General features: G+C 42.1%; 1 protein-coding gene across 2 annotated transcripts in view; it reads left to right on the forward strand.

The window, feature by feature from the left end:
* Positions 1-411: 411 nt before the first annotated feature.
* CFAP107 (cilia and flagella associated protein 107) overlaps positions 412-17,554 on the forward strand; it is a 35,820-nt gene continuing 18,677 nt past the window's right edge. For both annotated transcript variants that reach the window (XM_081493803.1, XM_081493805.1), the window contains exon 1: positions 412-731. In XM_081493803.1, the coding sequence (XP_081349929.1) occupies positions 618-731 (114 nt within the window). In that variant the 5' untranslated portion in view covers positions 412-617. The remainder of the gene's footprint in view (positions 732-17,554) is intronic.

Consider the following 17,554-nt stretch of genomic DNA (forward strand, 5'->3'; position numbering starts at 1 on the left):
ATTTAAATCCCAGCTCTCCACATGTGTGACTTGAGGTAGCTACTTAATTCCTCTTTACTTCAAGTGTTCTCATTCATAAAATGGGTACAGTTGTGGCACCTGCTTCATAGGACTCTTTGAGGGTTAAACAAGTGAATACATGTAAAGGTCTCAGCATGGGCCTAGCATGTCAGTATTCATTAAACGGTAGAATGTTATCATCTCAGCTCATCTAGGTATAAAAATGCAGCATTCATGATACCTCTTGGTAACCAGGAGGCTACATGATATGGAAACCAGGTCCTTCTGGCTCCTGCTTTTGTGGTGATTGCTGTTGGTTTGATTTGCTTTTTTAACGTCAATTTTGCTTCTGAGGAATCAGCTGCCCCCTTAAGGAGAGTATTTATACTCACAGTCTATCACCATGGAGACAGTCAACAGTAGGGAATCCAAGATCACATCACCTGTTTCTGGAGGCTGAAAGTGGACTCTCAGGGCCCTTTAATCCTGTGAATTTAGAAGGGTGTCATCTACATTCTGACTGCTGAAAAGAAAAAAAGGCACCCCAAACTCAGCAGCTTCATAACATCTCCCACCCCAAAACTTAAACTGTGTCAAGTCAAAGAAGCTTGGGACAAATGCAGGTTCTTACTGCAGTAAGTCCACAGTCATTCTCCACACCAACCTGGAAGATTGAGACCAAGTATTCAACCAGAGTGCTCACTGGAAACTGGATAGAGGAGAGGAGGAAGGTAAGAAAAAGGAAGGTGGACAGAAGGCTCAGAAGGAGACCTGGCAGCGGGAGGAGAGAGGGCATTGTGCGTGTGTGCTCATTCACTCAGTCATGTCCGACTTTTTGCGACTCCATGAATTGTAGCTCGCCAGGTTCCTCTGTCCATGGAATTTTCCAGGCAAGAATGGAGTGGGTTGCCATTTCCTACTCCAAGGGATCTTCCCAACTCAGAGATCGAACCCTTGTCTCCTGCATTAGCAGGCAGATTCTTTACCACTGTACCACCCGAGGGTATTATTATTTCTAAATCAAGGGCCACAAATGCTTGGATCTTAAGAATGTGGCATTAGGGACTCTGTGCAGAGAGACCCCCTAACACAGAGGAGTTACATTCAAGCAGTCATCAAAGTCCCCATTTATATCTTGAAAACATCATAGTACAGGTGTCAATATGGTTGTGCCTTGAAGTTCTATAGTTAGTGGAGTGTTTCTAGGCATTTGATTGACTGTGTGGATCACAATAAACTGTGGAAAATTCTTCAAGAGATGGGAATACCAGACCATCTGACCTGTCTCTTGAGAAACCTGTATGCAGGTCAGGAAGCAACAGTTAGAACTGGACATGGAACAACAGACTGGTTCCAAATAGGAAAAGGAGTACGTCAAGGCTGTATATTGTCACCGTGCTTATTTAACTTATATGCAGAGTACATCATGAGAAACGCTGGGCTGGAAGAAATACAAGCTGGAATCAAGATTGCTGGGAGAAATGTCAATAACCTCAGATATGGAGATGACACCACCCTTATGGCAGAAAGTGAAGAAGAACTAAAGAGCCTCTTGATGAAAGTGAAAGAGGAGAGTGAAAAAGTTGGCTTAAAGCTCAACATTCAGAAAACTAAGATCATGGCATCTGGTCCCATCACTTCATGGGAAATAGATGGGGAAACAGTGGAAACAGTGTCAGACTTCATTTTTGGGGGCTCCAAAATCACTGCTGATGGTGATTGCAGCCATGAAATTAAAAGACGCTTACTCCTTGGAAGGGAGGTTATGGCCAACCTAGATAGCATGTTTAAAAGCAGAGACATTGCTTTGCCAACAAAAGTCCATCTAGTCAAGGCTATGGTTTTTCCAGTGGTCATGTATGGATGGGAAAGTTGGACGGTGAAGAAAGCTGAGTGCCGAAGAATTGATGCTTTTGAACTGTGGTGTTGGAGAAGATTCTTGAGAGTCCCTTGGACTGCAAGGAGATCCAATCAATCCATCCTAAAAGAGATCAATCCTGGGTGTTCATTGGAAGGACTGATGTTGAAGCTGAAACTCCAATACTTTGGCCACCTCATGCGAAGAGTTGACTCATTAGAAAAGACCCTAATGCTGGGTAGGATTGGGGGCAGGAGGAGAAGGGGACGACAGAGGATGAGATGGTTGGATGGCATCACCAACTCGACGGACATGGGTTTGGGTAGACTCCGGGAGTTGGTGATGGACAGAGAGGGCTGGCGTGCTGCAATTCATGGGGTCGCAAAGAGTCGGACATGACTGAGCTACTGAACTGAACCGAACTGAACTGATGTTCTCTGTTCCTAATTCAGCTGCATCTTGATTTGAAGAACATCTGCTCTCCCTGGGCTGGCCCTTCTGGAATGCATTACCTCCTAAGGCAGGCTTGACACTCTGTTTTGATATCCAGGGATGAGCAGGTGCTCTCTGGCACCTGTTTCACAACTTTGCCCTGCCTGTGCATTTCAGCTTCCACTTTCAAAACAGAACAGGTGTGCTCTTGCTGTTCCCATGTATCTTAAAGACCATCTCAAAATACTTTGCCTAAATTGACCTGCGTAAAATTGAGTATCTTCATTTGTGGCAATCAAGACCAACCCACATAAGTTTCTGCAGAGACATCTAGACATCTTCATATGTTCTTGGAAAATAGGCAAGGGAAAGAGGGTGAGACAGAATTGGCAGCTTTCTGAGAACTAGAAAAGGCTCTCTTCATGCAGGAACCTTAGCATTTGTCACCCTTCTGGTCAGACATGGCTCTTGGCCATTTTTAGCTCTGACTGCACTTGGCTTTGTTTGTGGAATAGGTGTGTGTGTAATCCAAGCGCAAGAAAGACTGGTTAAGCAATCCCATTGGGCTCCTGTAGGCAAAGCAGTACCCAGGGATATTATGGGCTGATCCTACACTGAGAGGAGATTGCGTAAAGAGAGCAGAGTTGGAGCAATTTCAGAAAGATGGCAGACTAAGAAGTTCCAGGTCCCTTGTTTTCCCATGGAAACACTTAAAAAGCAACTATTCAGTTCAGTTCAGTCGCTCAGTCGTGTCCGACTCTCTGCGACCCCATGAATTGCAGCACGCCAGGCCTCTCTGTCCATCACCAACTCCCGGAGTCTACCCAAACCCATGTTCATCGAGTCGGTGATGCCATCCAACCATCTCATCCTCTGTCGTCCCCTTCTCCTCCTGCCCCCAATCCTACCCAGCATTAGGGTCTTTTCCAATGAGTCAACCCTTCGCATGAGGTGGCCAAAGTATTGGAGCTTCAGCTTCAACATCAGACCTTCCAATGAACACCCAGGATTGATCTCTTTTAGGATGGATTGATTGGATCTCCTTGCAGTCCAAGGGACTCTCAAGAATCTTCTCCAACACCACAGTTCAAAAGCATCAATTCTGCAGCGCTCAGCTTTCTTCACCGTTCAACTCTCACATCCATACATGACCACTGGAAAAACCATAGCCTTGACTAGACGGACTTTTGTTGGCAAAGTAATGTCTCTGCTTTTAAACATGCTATCTAGGTTGGCCATAACCTTCCTTCCAAGGAGTAAGCGTCTTTTAATTTCATGGCTGCAGTCACCATCAGCAGTGATTCTGGAGCCCAAAAAAGTAAAGTCTGACACTGTTTCCACTGTTTCCCCATCTATTTCCCATGGAGTGATGGGACTAGATGCCATGATCTTAGTTTTCTGAACGTTGAGCTTTAAGCCAACTTTTTCACTCTCCTCCTTCACCTTCATCAAGAGGCTCTTTAGTTCTTCTTCACTTTCTGCCATAAGGGTGGTGTCATCCGCATATCTGAGGTTATTGATATTTCTCCCGGCAATCTTGATTCCAGCTTGTGTTTCTTCCAGCCCAGCGTTTCTCATGATGTACTCTGCATATAAGTTAAATAAGCACGGTGACAATATACAGCCTTGACTTACTCCTTTTCCTATTTGGAACCAGTCTGTTGTTCCATGTCCAGTTCTAACTGTGGCTTCCTGACCTGCATACAGGTTTCTCAAGAGACAGGTAAGATGGTCTGGTATGCCCATCTCTTTCAGAATTTTCCACAGTTTATTGTGATCCACACAGTCAAAGGCTTTGGCATAGTCAATAAAGCAGAAATAGATGTTTTTCTGGAACTCTCTTGCTTTTTCCATGATCCAGCGGATATTGGCAATTTGATCTGTGGTTCCTCTGCCTTTTCTAAAACCAGCTTGAACATCTGGAAGTTCACGGTTCACGTATTGCTGAAGCCTGGCTTGGAGAATTTTGAGCATTACTTTACTAGCATGTGAGATGAGTGCAATTGTGCGGTAGTTTGAGCATTCTTTGGCATTGCCTTTCTTTGGGATTGGAACGAAGACTGACCTCTTCCAGTCCTGTGGCCACTGCTGAGTTTTCCAAATTTGCTGGCATATCGAGTGCAGCACTTTCACAGAATCACCTTTGAGGATTTGAAATAGCTCAACTGGAATTCCATCACCTCCCCTAGCTTTGTTCGTAGTGATGCTTTCTAAGGCCCACTTGACTTCACATTCCAAGATGTCTGGCTCTAGGTGAGTGATCACACCATCGTGATTATCTGTGTCATGAAGATCTTTTTTGTACAGTTCTTCTGTGTATTCTTGCCACCTCTTCTTAATATCTTCTGCTTCTGTTAGGTCCATACCATTTCTGTCCTTTATCGAGCCTATCTTTGCATGAAATGTTCCCTTGGTATATCTAATTTTCTTGAAGAGGTCTCTAGTCTTTCCCAATCTGTTGTTTTCCTCTATTTGTTTGCACTGATCGCTGAGGAAGGCTTTCTTATCTCTCCTTGCTATTCTTTGGAACTCTGCATTCAGATGAGAATATCTTTCCTTTTCTCCTTTGCTTTTCACTTCTCTTCTCTTCCCAGCTATCTGTAAGGCCTCCTCAGACAGCCATTTTGCTTTTTTGCATTTCTTTTCCATGGGGATTTTCTTGATCCCTGTCTCCTGTACAATGTACAAAAATGTACAAATTGTACAGCCATTTTGCTTTTTTGCATTTCTTTTCCATGGGGATTTTCTTGATCCCTGTCTTCCTGGCGCAGAAGCGAGGCGGCTGCGACGGCTCGGCGCAGAAGTGTGGCCGAGTGGAGCTAGGTCGGGCCGGGGGCCGGGGCGGCGGCCGAGAGGGGCTAGGCCGGGCCGGGGGCGGCGGCCGACAGAGGCTAGGCCGGGCCGGGGGCCGGGGGCTGGGGGCCGGGAGCCGGGGGCGGCAACCGAGAGGGGCTGGGCTAGGCCGGGCCGGGGGCCGGGGGCGGCGGCCGACAGTGGCTAGGCCGGGCCGGGGGCCAGGGGTGGCGGCCGACAGGGCCTAGGCCGGGCGGGGGCTGGGGGCCGAGGGCTGGGGGGCGGCAGTCGAGAGGGGCTAGGCCAGGCCGGGGGCTGGGGCCGGCGGCAACGGTGGCGGCGGCGGCGGCAAGAGGAATTACCCAAGGCCCAAGGTAAGAGAAACCCAAGTAAGACAGTAAGTGTTGCGAGAGGGCATCAGAGGGCAGACACACTAAAACTAAAACTACAGAAAACTAGCTAATCTGATCACACGGACCACAGCCTTGTCTATCTCAGTGAAACTAAGCCATGCCGTGTGGGGCCACCCAAGACGGATGGGTCATGGTGGAGAGGTCTGACAGATTGTGGTCCACTGGAGAAGGGCATGGCAAACCACTTCAGTATTCTTGCCTTGAGAACCCCATGAACAGTATGAAAAGGCAAAAGGATAGGACACTGAAAGATGAACTCCCCAGGTCAGTAGGTGCCCAATATGCTAAAGGAGATCAGTGGAGAAATAACTCCAGAAAGAATGATGGGATGGAGCCAAAGCAAAAACGATACCCAACTGTGGATGTGACTGGTGATAGACGCAAAGTCCAATGCTGTAAAGAGCAATATTGCATAGGAACCTGGAATGTTAGGTCCATGAATCAAGGCAAACTTGAAGTGGTCAAACAGGAGATGGCAAGAGTGAACGTCGACATTCTAGGAACCAGCGAACTAAGATGGACTGGAATGGGTGAATTTAACTCAGATGACCATTATATCTACTACTGTGGGCAAGAATCCCTTAGAAGAAATGGAGTAGCCATCATGGTCAACAAAAGAGTCCGAAATGCAGTACTTGGATGCAATCTCAAAAACGACAGAATGATCTCTGTTTGCTTCCAAGGCAAACCATTCAATATCACGGTAATCCAAGTCTATGCCCCAACCAGTAACGCCGAAGAAGCTGAAGTTGAACGATTCTATGAAGACCTACAAGACCTTCTAGAACTAACACCCCAAAAAGATGTCCTTTTCATTATAGGGGACTGGAATGCAAAAGTAGGAAGTCAAGAAACACCTGGCGTAACAGGCAAATTTGGCCTTGGAGTACAGAATGAAGCAGGGCAAAGGCTAATAGAGTTTTGCCACGAGAACGCACTGGTAATAGCAAACACCCTATTCCAACAACACAAGAGAAGACTCTACACGTGGACATCACCAGATGGTCAACACCGAAATCAGATTGATTATATTCTTTGCAGCCAAAGATGGAGAAGCTCTGTACAGTCAGCAAAAACAAGACCGGGAGCAGACTGTGGCTCAGATCATGAACTGCTTATTGCCAAATTCAGACTTAAATTGAAGAAAGTAGGGAAAACCATTAGACCATTCAGGTATGACCTAGATCAAATCCCTTATGAGTATACAGTGGAAGTGACAAATAGATTTAAGGGACTAGACCTGATAGAAAGCAACTATTAGCCTAATTGAAATAAATATATGGGATCTCTGGAAAACCAAGGTCTATAGCAAAAAAATCAACTGCTCATTTTAGAAAAAGCCACATTCAAAATAGTAGGAAACTCCATGGTGTTTTTACCTGCCCTCCCCCCATTCCTGCCCCAGCACAGCATGGTGCAGTGGGGGAGAAGCAGTGGCCCAGCTCCCAGATCCCTCCCTGGAACCCAGAGGGAGTGAAGCAACACTATAACTTGTCTGGAAGCTGCCTGAGGGTTTGGTCTCTGTTTTGCTAACTCAAGAGCTCAAACAGGAAAAAGTAGATAGTTCATATTTCAGGCTAGGAAGAGCTTGGAAAGCAGCAGTGGTCAACAGTTAGTGAAAGCTGCCAGGGGACTACAAACTTGCAAAGGTCTGGGGGTAAGAAATTACAGGTAGAGAAATGCAACAGAACATCTAAGACTCTGAAAAGAAAACAGAGAGAGGCTTCTTGGAAAAATAAAGGAATTTTAAAGAAGCTATGTATACAAGGAGAAATAAAAAGCACACATACACACAGACACAGAGTCATAGGCAGGATGTATGCTCATGTTAAGAAAAGTCCTAAGAAGAATTAAAACCTTCATACCTGACTGACTCCAAGGCTCAGAACATGCCCACTACTTAGTAGAGATCTTTCCTTGTGTGGAGCCGGTATGCAAAGACCAGGAGAGATGGGTTTTTCTCTCAAATGCTCAATGTTCAAAAAAAAAAAAGACATAAAAATAAACAAGAAAAGATGGTCCACTCAAAGGAAAAAAAAATTAAGTGGCAGAAACAGTCCCTGAAGAAATACAGGCAGCAGTAGTACCAGAGAAAAACTAAAAAACAAACAAACAAAAAAACCCCAACTGTCTTAAATATACTTAAAGAGCTAAAAGGAAATGTGGGCAAACAATTGAAGGAAATCAGGAAAATAATATATAAGCAAAATGAGAATATTAATGAAAGATAGAAATTCTAAAAATGAACCAAATGAAAATGTGTGTGTGTGTGTGTGTACTCAGTCGTGTCTGACTCTTTGTGACCCCATAGACTGTAGCCCACTAGGCTCCTCTGTCCATGGAATTCTCTGGACAAGAATACTGGAGTGGGCTGCCATTTCCTCCTCCAAGGGATATTCTTGACCCAGGGATCAAAGCCATGTCTCCTGCATGCGCAGGCAGATTCTTTACCCCTGAGCCACCTGGGAAGCCCAAATAAAAATAATGGAATTGAAATATATACACACACACAAAAAGAAAACTACAGGCCAATATCACTGATGAACATAGATGCAAAAATCCTCAACAAAATTTTAGCAAACAGAATTCAACAACACATAAAAAAGCTCATACACCATGATCAACTTGGGTTTACTCTAGGGATGCAAGGATTCTTCAATATACACAAATCAATCAATGTGATCCACCATATTAACAAATGAAAAATAAAAACCATATGATAATCACAATAGATGCGGAAAAGGCCTTGACAACATTCAGCACCCATTTATGATGAAAACTCTTCAAAAAATGGGCATAGAAGGAACCTACCTCAACATAGTAAAGGCCATATATGAGAAGCCTACAGCAAACATTTTTCTCAATGGTGAGAAACTGAAAGCATTCCCCCTAAGATCAGGAGCAAGACAAGGGTGTCCACTTTCACCACTATTATTCAACATAGTTCTGGAAGTCCCAGCTACAGCAATCAGAAAAGAAAAAGAAATAAAAGGAATCCAGATTGGAAACAAAGTAAAGCTCTCACTGTTTGCAGATGACATGATACTGTACATAGAAAACCAAAAGATACTACCAGAAAATTACTAGAGCTAATCAGTGAATTTAGCAAAGTTGCAGGATACAAAATCAAAATGCAGAAATCACTTGTATTTCTATATACTAACACTGAAAATTCAGAAAGAGAAATTAAGGAATCATTCCCATTCACCATTGCAACAAAAAGAAAATAAATATCTAGGAATACACTTACTTAAGGAGACAAAAGAACTGTACACAGAAAATTATAAAACATTAATGAAAGAAATCAAAGATGACATAAACAGATGGAAAAATATTCCACGTTCCTGGGTAGGAAGAATAAATATTGTGAAAATGACCATATTACCAAATGCAATCTACATATTCAATGTGATCCCTATAAAATTACCAATGACATTTTTCACAGAACTAGAACAAAAAATTTCACAATTCATATGGAAACACTAAAGACCGTGAATATCCAAAGCAGTCTTGAGAAAGAAGAATGGAGCTGGAGGAATCAACCTCCCTGACTTCAGATACTACTACAAAGCTACAGTCATCAAGACAGTATGGTACTGGAACAAAAACAGAAATATAGACCAGTGGAACAAGATAGAAAGCCAGAAATAAACCCATGCACCTATGGGTATCTTATTTTTGACAAAGGAGGCAAGAATACAATGGAGCAAAGACAGCCTCTTCAATAAATGGTTCTGGGAAAACTGGACAGCCACATGTAAAAGAATGAAATTAGAACACTTCCTAACACCATACACAAAGATAAACTCAAAATGTAAGACCAGAAACTATAAAACTCTTAGAGGAAAACATAGGCAGAACACTCAGCATAAATCTAAGCAAGATCCTCTATGACCCACCTCCTAGAGTAATGGGAATAAAAACAAAAGTGAACAAGTGGGACCTGATTAAACTTAAAAGCTTTTGCACAACAAAGGAAACTATAAGCAAGGTGAAAAACAACTCTCAGAATGGGAGAAAACAATTGAAAATGAAACAACTGATAAAGAATTAATTTGCAAAATATACAAACAGCTCATACAACTCAATACCAGAAAAAGAAACAACCCAATCACAAAGTGAGAAAAAGACCTAAACAGACATTTCTCCAAAGAAGACATACAGATAGCTAACAAACACATGAAGTATATAGTAATGTTTATGAAAAGAAAATTCACTAGAGACATTCAAAAGTGGGTTTGAACAGGCAGAAGTAAGAATCAGAAAACCTGAAGATAGATTACTTGAAATTATTGAGCCTAGGTAGCAAAAAGAGAAATGAATGAAGAAAAATGAGCAGAGACCAAAGACTTATGGGACACCCTCAAGCTGACCAATATGCTGACTATGGAATAAATGAAAAGAGAAAGGCGCGGAGAGATTATTTGAAGAAATAATGACTGAAAACTTCCCAGACTAGATATGGATCTACAAATCCAAGAATCTCAACGGAGACCAAATAAAATAAATCCCCAGATACTCACACAGAGACAATTATAATCAATCTGTTGAAACTCAAAGAAAAAGAGAGAATCTTCAAAACAGCAAGAGAAAAATGACTCATCACATACAAGGGAGCCCTAATAAGATTATCATTAGGTTTCTCAGCAGAAACTTGGCAAGTCAGAAAACAGTGGGGTGATATCTTTAAAGGACTCATTCCCCCCAAACCAAAACCTAAACAAAACCAAACCCCACCCCCGCTAAAACCCCATCCCACTATTGACTGAGAATAGCTTGGCCAACAAAACTTTCCTTCAAAAGTGGAGAAATAAAAACATTCCCAGATAAACAAAAGCTGAGGGAGTTCATTACTGCTACATCTTCCCTACAGGAAGTGCTAATGGGAGTCCTTGAAGTTGGTATGGAGAAATGCTAGACAGTAACTTGAAGCTATATGAAAACATAAAGACCCCTGGTAAAGATAAATGCATAAATATAAACACCATTATTATTGTAATTTTGGTTTGTAATTCCATTATTTTCTACACAATTAAAAAACACAAAAGCATAAAATATTAAAAATTCACAGTATATCAACATGTAATTTGTGACATCAATAACATAAAATGAGGGAGGGCAAAGCTATATCAGAGTGGGGTTTTTGTTAATGAGTTAAGGCAAGATAGTATGAATTTAAAATAGATTGTTATGAAATTTGGATGGACATGGAGATTATCATACTGAGTGAAGTAAGTCACATAGAGAAATAATATATGACATCTCTTATACACAGAATCTAAAAAGAAATGATACAAATGAACTTAATTACAAAGCAGAAACAGACTCACAGACTTAGAGAATGAACTTATGGTTCCCAGTGGGGGAAGCGAGGGGGGAATGGATAATTAGGGAGTGTGGGATAAACATGTACACACTGCTATATTTAAAATGAATAACCAACAAGGACCTACTATATAACACAGGGAACTCTGCTCCAGGTTATGTGGCAGCCTGGATGGGAGGGGAGTTTGTGGGAGAATGGATACATGTGTATGGATGGTTGAGTCCCTTTGCTGTCCACCTAAAACTATCACATTATTAATCAGCTTTACTCCAGTAGAAAATAAAAAGCTAAAAAATTAATTAAAAAATAAGATAGATCACTATAAATTTAAGATGTTGTGTATAATTCCCATGATAACTACAAAGAAAATCTCTCTAAAATATACACAAGAGGAAATGAGAAAGAAAAATAGGTCACTACTAAAAATTAAATAAACACAAAGAAAAGTAGTAATGGAGAAAATGAGGGGCAAAAAGCCCTATAAGACAAAAAAGAAAACAAAGAACAAAATGGAAAAGTAAATAACAGTAATTACTTCAAATGTAAATAGATTAAATGCTCATCAAAAGAGATTTGCAGAATGGGGAAAAAAACAAGATTTTTTTCATCCACCATCTATGAGACTGTTTTTAGATCTAAGGACATGCAAAAGTTGAAAATAAGAGGCTAGAAAAAGATACTGCCTGTAAATATCAACTCAAAGAGAGTGAGGTGGCACTATATTAACTTCATAGAAAATGGAGTTTAAGTAAAAAAATGTTACAAGAGCCAAAGAAGGGCAGGGTATATTGAAGAAAGGATCATGAAGAAATAGAAAGTATGAATAGACATATAACTAGTAAGGAAATTGAATCAGTAATAAAAGAGCTCCCCAAAATAAAAGCCCAGGACTAGGTGGCTTCACTGGTGAATTCTACTTAGCTTTTAACTACTTTAACATAGGGTTTCCCTGGTAGCTCAGCTACCAGGATCTGTCTGCAGTGCAGGACACCCTGGTTCCATTTCTGGGTCAGGAAGATCTGCTGGAGAAGGGATAGGCTACTCATTCCAGTATCTTGGGCTTCCCTGGTAGCTCAGCTGGTAAAGAATCCGTCTGCAATGCGGGAGACCTAGGTTCGATCCCTGGGTTGGGAAGATCCTCTGGAGAAGGAAACAGGTACCCACTCCAGTATTCCGGCCTGGAGAATTCCATGGACTGTATAGTCCATGGGGTCACAAAGAGTTGGACACAACTGAGTGACTTTCACTTCACCTTAACATAATAAAGACTATATATGAAAAGCCCAGCTACAATCATACCCATGCAAAGGAATGAAGTTGGACACCTACCTCATACCATATTCAAAAATTAATTCAAAATGAATCAAAGACCTATATGTAAGGTCTTTAGATCTATATGTAAGACCTAAGATTATAAAACTCTTAGAAGAAAACAGGAGAAAATCTACATGACATTAAATTTGGCACTGATTTCTTGGATATGACACCCTAAACATAGGCAACAAGAGAAAAAATAGATAAACTGGACTTAACCAAAATTAAAAACTTTATGCATGAAAGAACTTATTATCAAGAGTGAAAGCAGGCTCTTTCAGAGAGATATTTGCATATTTATATTCTTAACAGCATTATTCATAGGAACTGGAAGGTAGAAGTAATTCAGTGAGGAATGGATAAGCAAAATAGAGCATATATATACAATGGAATATTACTCAACCTTTAAGAGAAAGGAAATTATGAAACATGCTACCGTGTAGATAAACCTTGAAGACAGTAAGCTAAGTGCAATGTGCATTTCAGTTCAGTTCAGTCGCTGAGTTGTGTCCGACTCTTTGTGATCCCACCGACTGCAGCACATTAGGCCTCCCTGTCCATCACCAACTCCCGGAGTTTACTCAAACTCACGTCCATTGAGTCGGTAATGCCATCTAAAAATCTCATCCTCTGTTGTTCCCTTCTCCTCCCGCTTCAATCTTTCCCAGCATCGGGGTCTTTTCAAATGAGTCGGTTCTTCGCATCAGGTGGCCAAAGTATTGGAGTTTCAGCTTCAACATCAGTCCTTCCAATGAACACTCAGGACTGATCTCCTTTAGGATGGACTGGTTGGATCTCCTTGCAGTCCAAGGACTCTCAAGAATCTTCTCTAACACCACAGTTCAAAAGCATCAATTCTTAAGTGCTCAGCTTTCTCTATAGTCCAACTCTCACATCCATACATGACTGCTGGAAAAACCAGAGCCTTGACTAGATGGACCTTTGTTGGCTAACTAATGTCTCTGATTTTTAATATGCTGTCTAGGCTGGTCATAACTTTTCTTCCAAGGAGCAAGTGTCTTTTAACTTCATGGCTGAAGTCACCATCTGCAGTGATTTTGGAGCCCCCCAAAATAAAGTCTGTCACTGTTCCCACTGTTTCCCCATCTATTTGCCATGAAGTGATGGGACCAGATGACATGATCTTACTTTTCTGAACGTTGAGCTTTAAGCCAACTTTTTCACTCTCCTCTTTCACTTTCATCAAGAGGCTCTTTAGTTCTTCTTCACTTTCTGCCATAAGGGTGTCATTTACATATCTGAGGTTACTGATATTTCTCCCGGCAATCTTGTTTCCAGCTTGTGCTTCGTCCAGCCCAGCGTTTCTCATGATGTACTCTGCATATAAGTTAAATAAGCAGGGTGACAATATACAGCCTTGACGTACTCCTTTTCCTATTTGGAACCAGTCTGTTGTTCCATGTCCAGTTCTAACAGTTCCTTCCTGACCTGCATACAGATTTCTCAAGAGGCAGGTCAGGTGGTCTGGTATTCCCATCTCTTTCAGAATTTTCCACAGTTTATTGTGATCTACAAGGTCAAAGGCTTTGGCGTAGTCAATAAAGCAGAAATAGATGTTTTTCTGGAACTCTCTTGCTTTTTCTATGATCCAGCGGATATTGGCAATTTGATCTCTGGTTCCTCTGCCTTTTCTAAAACAAGCTTGAACATCTGGAAGTTCACAGTTCATGTATTGATGAAGCCTGGCTTGGAGAATTTTGAGCATTACTTCTAGTCAGTACAGTTCAGTTCAGTCGCTCAGTCGTGTCCGACTCTTTGCGACCCCATGAGTTGCAGCATGCCACGCCTCTCTGTCCATCACCAACTCCCGGAGTCTACCCAAACCCATGTCCATCGAGTCAGTGATGCCATCCAACCATCTCATCCTCTGTCGTCCCCTTCTCCTCCTGCCACCAAGCCTACCCAGCATCAGGGTCTTTTCCAATGAGTCAACTCTTCGCATGAGGTGGCCAAAGTATTGGAGTTTCAGCTTCAACATCAGTCCTTCCAATGAACACCCAGGATTGATCTCTTTTAGGATGGATTGATTGGATCTCCTTGCAGTCCAAGGGACTCTCAAGAGTCTTCTCCAACACCACAGTTCAAAAGCATCAATTCTGCAGCGCTCAGCTTTCTTCACCATCCAACTCTCACATCCATACATGACCACTGGAAAAACCATAGCCTTGACTAGACGGACTTTTGTTGGCAAAGTAATGTCTCTGCTTTTAAATATGCTATCTAAGTTGGTCATAACCTTCCTTCCAAGGAGTAAGTGTCTTTTAATTTCATGGCTGCAATCACCATCAGCAGTGATTTAAGAGCCCCCCAAAATAAAGTCTGATACTATTTCCACTGTTTCCCCAACTATTTGCCATGAAGTGATGGGACCAGATGCCATGATCTTAGTTTTCTGAACGTTGAGCTTTAAGCCAACTTTTTCACTCTCCTCTTTCACTTTCATCAAGAGGCTCTTTAGTTCTTCTTCACTTTCTGCAATAAGGGTGGTGTCATCTGCATATCTGAGGTTATTGCTATTTCTCCCGGCAATCTTGATTCCAGCTTGTGTTTCTTCCAGCCCGGTGTTTCTCATGATGTACTCTGCATATAAGTTAAATAAGCAGGGTGACAATATACAGCCTTGATGTACTCCTTTTCCTATTTGGAACCAGTCCGTTGTTCCATGTCCGGTTCTAACTGTTACTTCCTGACCTGCATACAGGTTTCTCAAGAGACAGGTCAAATGGTCTGGTATTCCCATCTCTTTCAGAATTTTCCACAGTTTATTGTGATCCACACAGTCAAAGGCTTTGGCATAGTCAATAAAGCAGAAATAGATGTTTTTCTGGAACTCTCTTGCTTTTTCGATGATCCAGCGGATATTGGCAATTTGATCTCTGGTTCCTCTGCCTTTTCTAAAACCAGCTTGAACATCTGCAAGTTCACATTTCACGTATTGCTGAAGACTGGCTTGAAGAATTTTGAGCATTACTTTACTAGCATGTGAGATGAGTGCAATTGTGCGGTAGTTTGAGCATTCTTTGGCATTGCCTTTCTTTGGGATTGGAACGAAAACTGACCTTTTCCAGTCCTGTGGCCACTGCTGATTTTTCCAAATTTGCTGGCATAACGAGTGCAGCACTTTCACAGCATCATCTTTCAGGATTTGAAATAGTTCAACTGGAATTCCATCACCTCCACTAGCTTTGTTCGTAGTGATGCTTTCTAAGGCCCACTTGACTTCACATTCCAGGATGTCTGGCTCTATGTGAGTGATCACACCATGGTGATTATCTGGGTCCTGAAGATCTTTTTTGTACTGTTCTTCTGTGTATTCTTGCCACCTCTTCTTAATATCTTCTGCTTCTGTTAGGTCCATACCATTTCTGTCCTTTATCGAGCCTATCTTTGCATGAAATGTTCCCTTGGTATGTCTAATTTTCTTGAAGAGATCTCTAGTCTTTCCCAATCTGTTGTTTTCCTCTATTTCTTTGCATTGATCGCTGAGGAAGGCTTTCTTATCTCTCCTTGCCATTCTTTGGAACTCTGCATTCAGATGGGAATATCTTTCCTTTCCTCCTTTGCTTTCACTTCTCTTCTCTTCCCAGCTATCTGTAAGGCCTCCTCAGACAGCCATTTTGCTTTTTTGCATTTCTTTTCCATGGGGATTGTCCTGATCCCTGTCTCCTGTACAATGTCACTAACCTCTGACCATAGTTCATCAGGCACTCTGTCGATCAGATCTAGTCCCTTAAATCTATTTGTCACTTCTACTGTATACTCATAAGGGATTTGATCTAGGTCATACCTGAATGGACTAGTGGTTTTCCCTACCTTCTTCAATTTAAGTCTGAATTTGGCAATAAGCAGTTCATGATCTGAGCCACAGTCTGCTCCCGGTCTTGTTTTTGCTGACTGTACAGAGCTTCTCCATCTTTGGCTGCAAAGAATATAATCAATCTGATTGTGGTGTTGACCATCTGGTGATGTCCACGTGTAGAGTCTTCTCTTGTGTTGTTGGAAGAGGGTGTTTGCTATTACCAGTGCGTTCTCTTAGCAAAACTCTATTAGCTTTTGCCCTGCTTCATTCTGTACTCCAAGGCCAAATTTGCCTGTTACGCCAGGTGTTTCTTGACTTCCTACTTTTGCATTCCAGTCCCCTATAATGAAAAGGACATCTTTTTTGGGTGTTAGTTCTAGAAGGTCTTGTAGGTCTTCATAGAACCGTTCAACTTCAGCTTCTTCGGCGTTACTGGTCGGGGCATAGACTTGGATTACTGTGATATTGAATGGTTTGCCTTGGAAACGAACAGAGATCATTCTATCGTTTTTGAGATTGCATCCAAGTACTGCCTTTCGTACTCTTTCGTTGACCATGATGACTACTCCATTTCTTCTAAGGGATTCTTGCCCACAGTAGTAGATATAATGGTCATCTGAGTTAAATTCACCCATTCCAGTCCATCTTAGTTCGCTGGTTCCTAGAATGTCGACGTTCACTCTTGCCATCTCCTGTTTGACCACTTCCAATTTGCTTTGGTTTTTCTAGTAGTCATGTAGGAATGTGAGAGTTGGACTATAAAGAAAGCTGAGCACAGAAGAATTGATGCTTTTGAACCGTGGTGTTGGAGAAGACTCTTGAGAGTCCCTTGGACTGCAAGGAGATCCAACCAGTCTATCCTAAACGAGATCAGTCCTGGGTGTTCGTTGGAAGGAGTGATATTGAAGCTGAAACTCCAATACTTTGGCCACCTCACGCAAAGAGCTGACTCATTGGAAAAGACCCTAATGCTGGGAAGGATTGGTGGCAGGAGAAGAAGGGGATGACAGAGGAAGAGGTGGTTGGATAGCATCACCGACTCAATGGACATGAGTTTGGGTAAACTCCAGGAGTTGGTGATGGACAGGGAGATCTGGCGTGCTGCAGTTCATGGGGTCGCAAAGAATTGGCCACGACTGAGTGACTGAACTGAACTGAACTTACTAGCATGTGAAATGAGTGCAATTTTGTGGTAGTTTGAACATTCTTTGGCATTGTCTTTCTTTGGGATTGGAAGGAAAACTGACCTTTTCCAGTCCATGGCCACTGCTGTGTTTTCCAAATTTGCCAGCATATTGAGTGCAGCACTTTCACAGCATCATCTTAATTTGAAATAGATCAACTGGAATTCCATCACCTCCACTAGCCTTGTTTGTAGTGATGCTTCCTAAGGCCCCCTTGACTTCACATTCCAGGATGTCTGGTTCTAGGTGAGTGATCACACCATGGTGATTATCTGGGTCATGAAGATCTTTTTTGTATAGTTCTTCTGTGTATTCTTGCCACCTTCTCTTAATATCTTCTGCTTCTGTTAGGTCCATACCATTTCTGTCCTTTATTGAGCCCATCTTTGCATGAAATATTCCCTTGTTAGCTCT

Source organism: Giraffa tippelskirchi, chromosome 5, assembly GCF_054371585.1.
Source record: "Giraffa tippelskirchi isolate mGirTip1 chromosome 5, T2T-mGirTip1v1.2.pri, whole genome shotgun sequence".
NCBI lineage: Eukaryota > Metazoa > Chordata > Mammalia > Artiodactyla > Giraffidae > Giraffa > Giraffa tippelskirchi.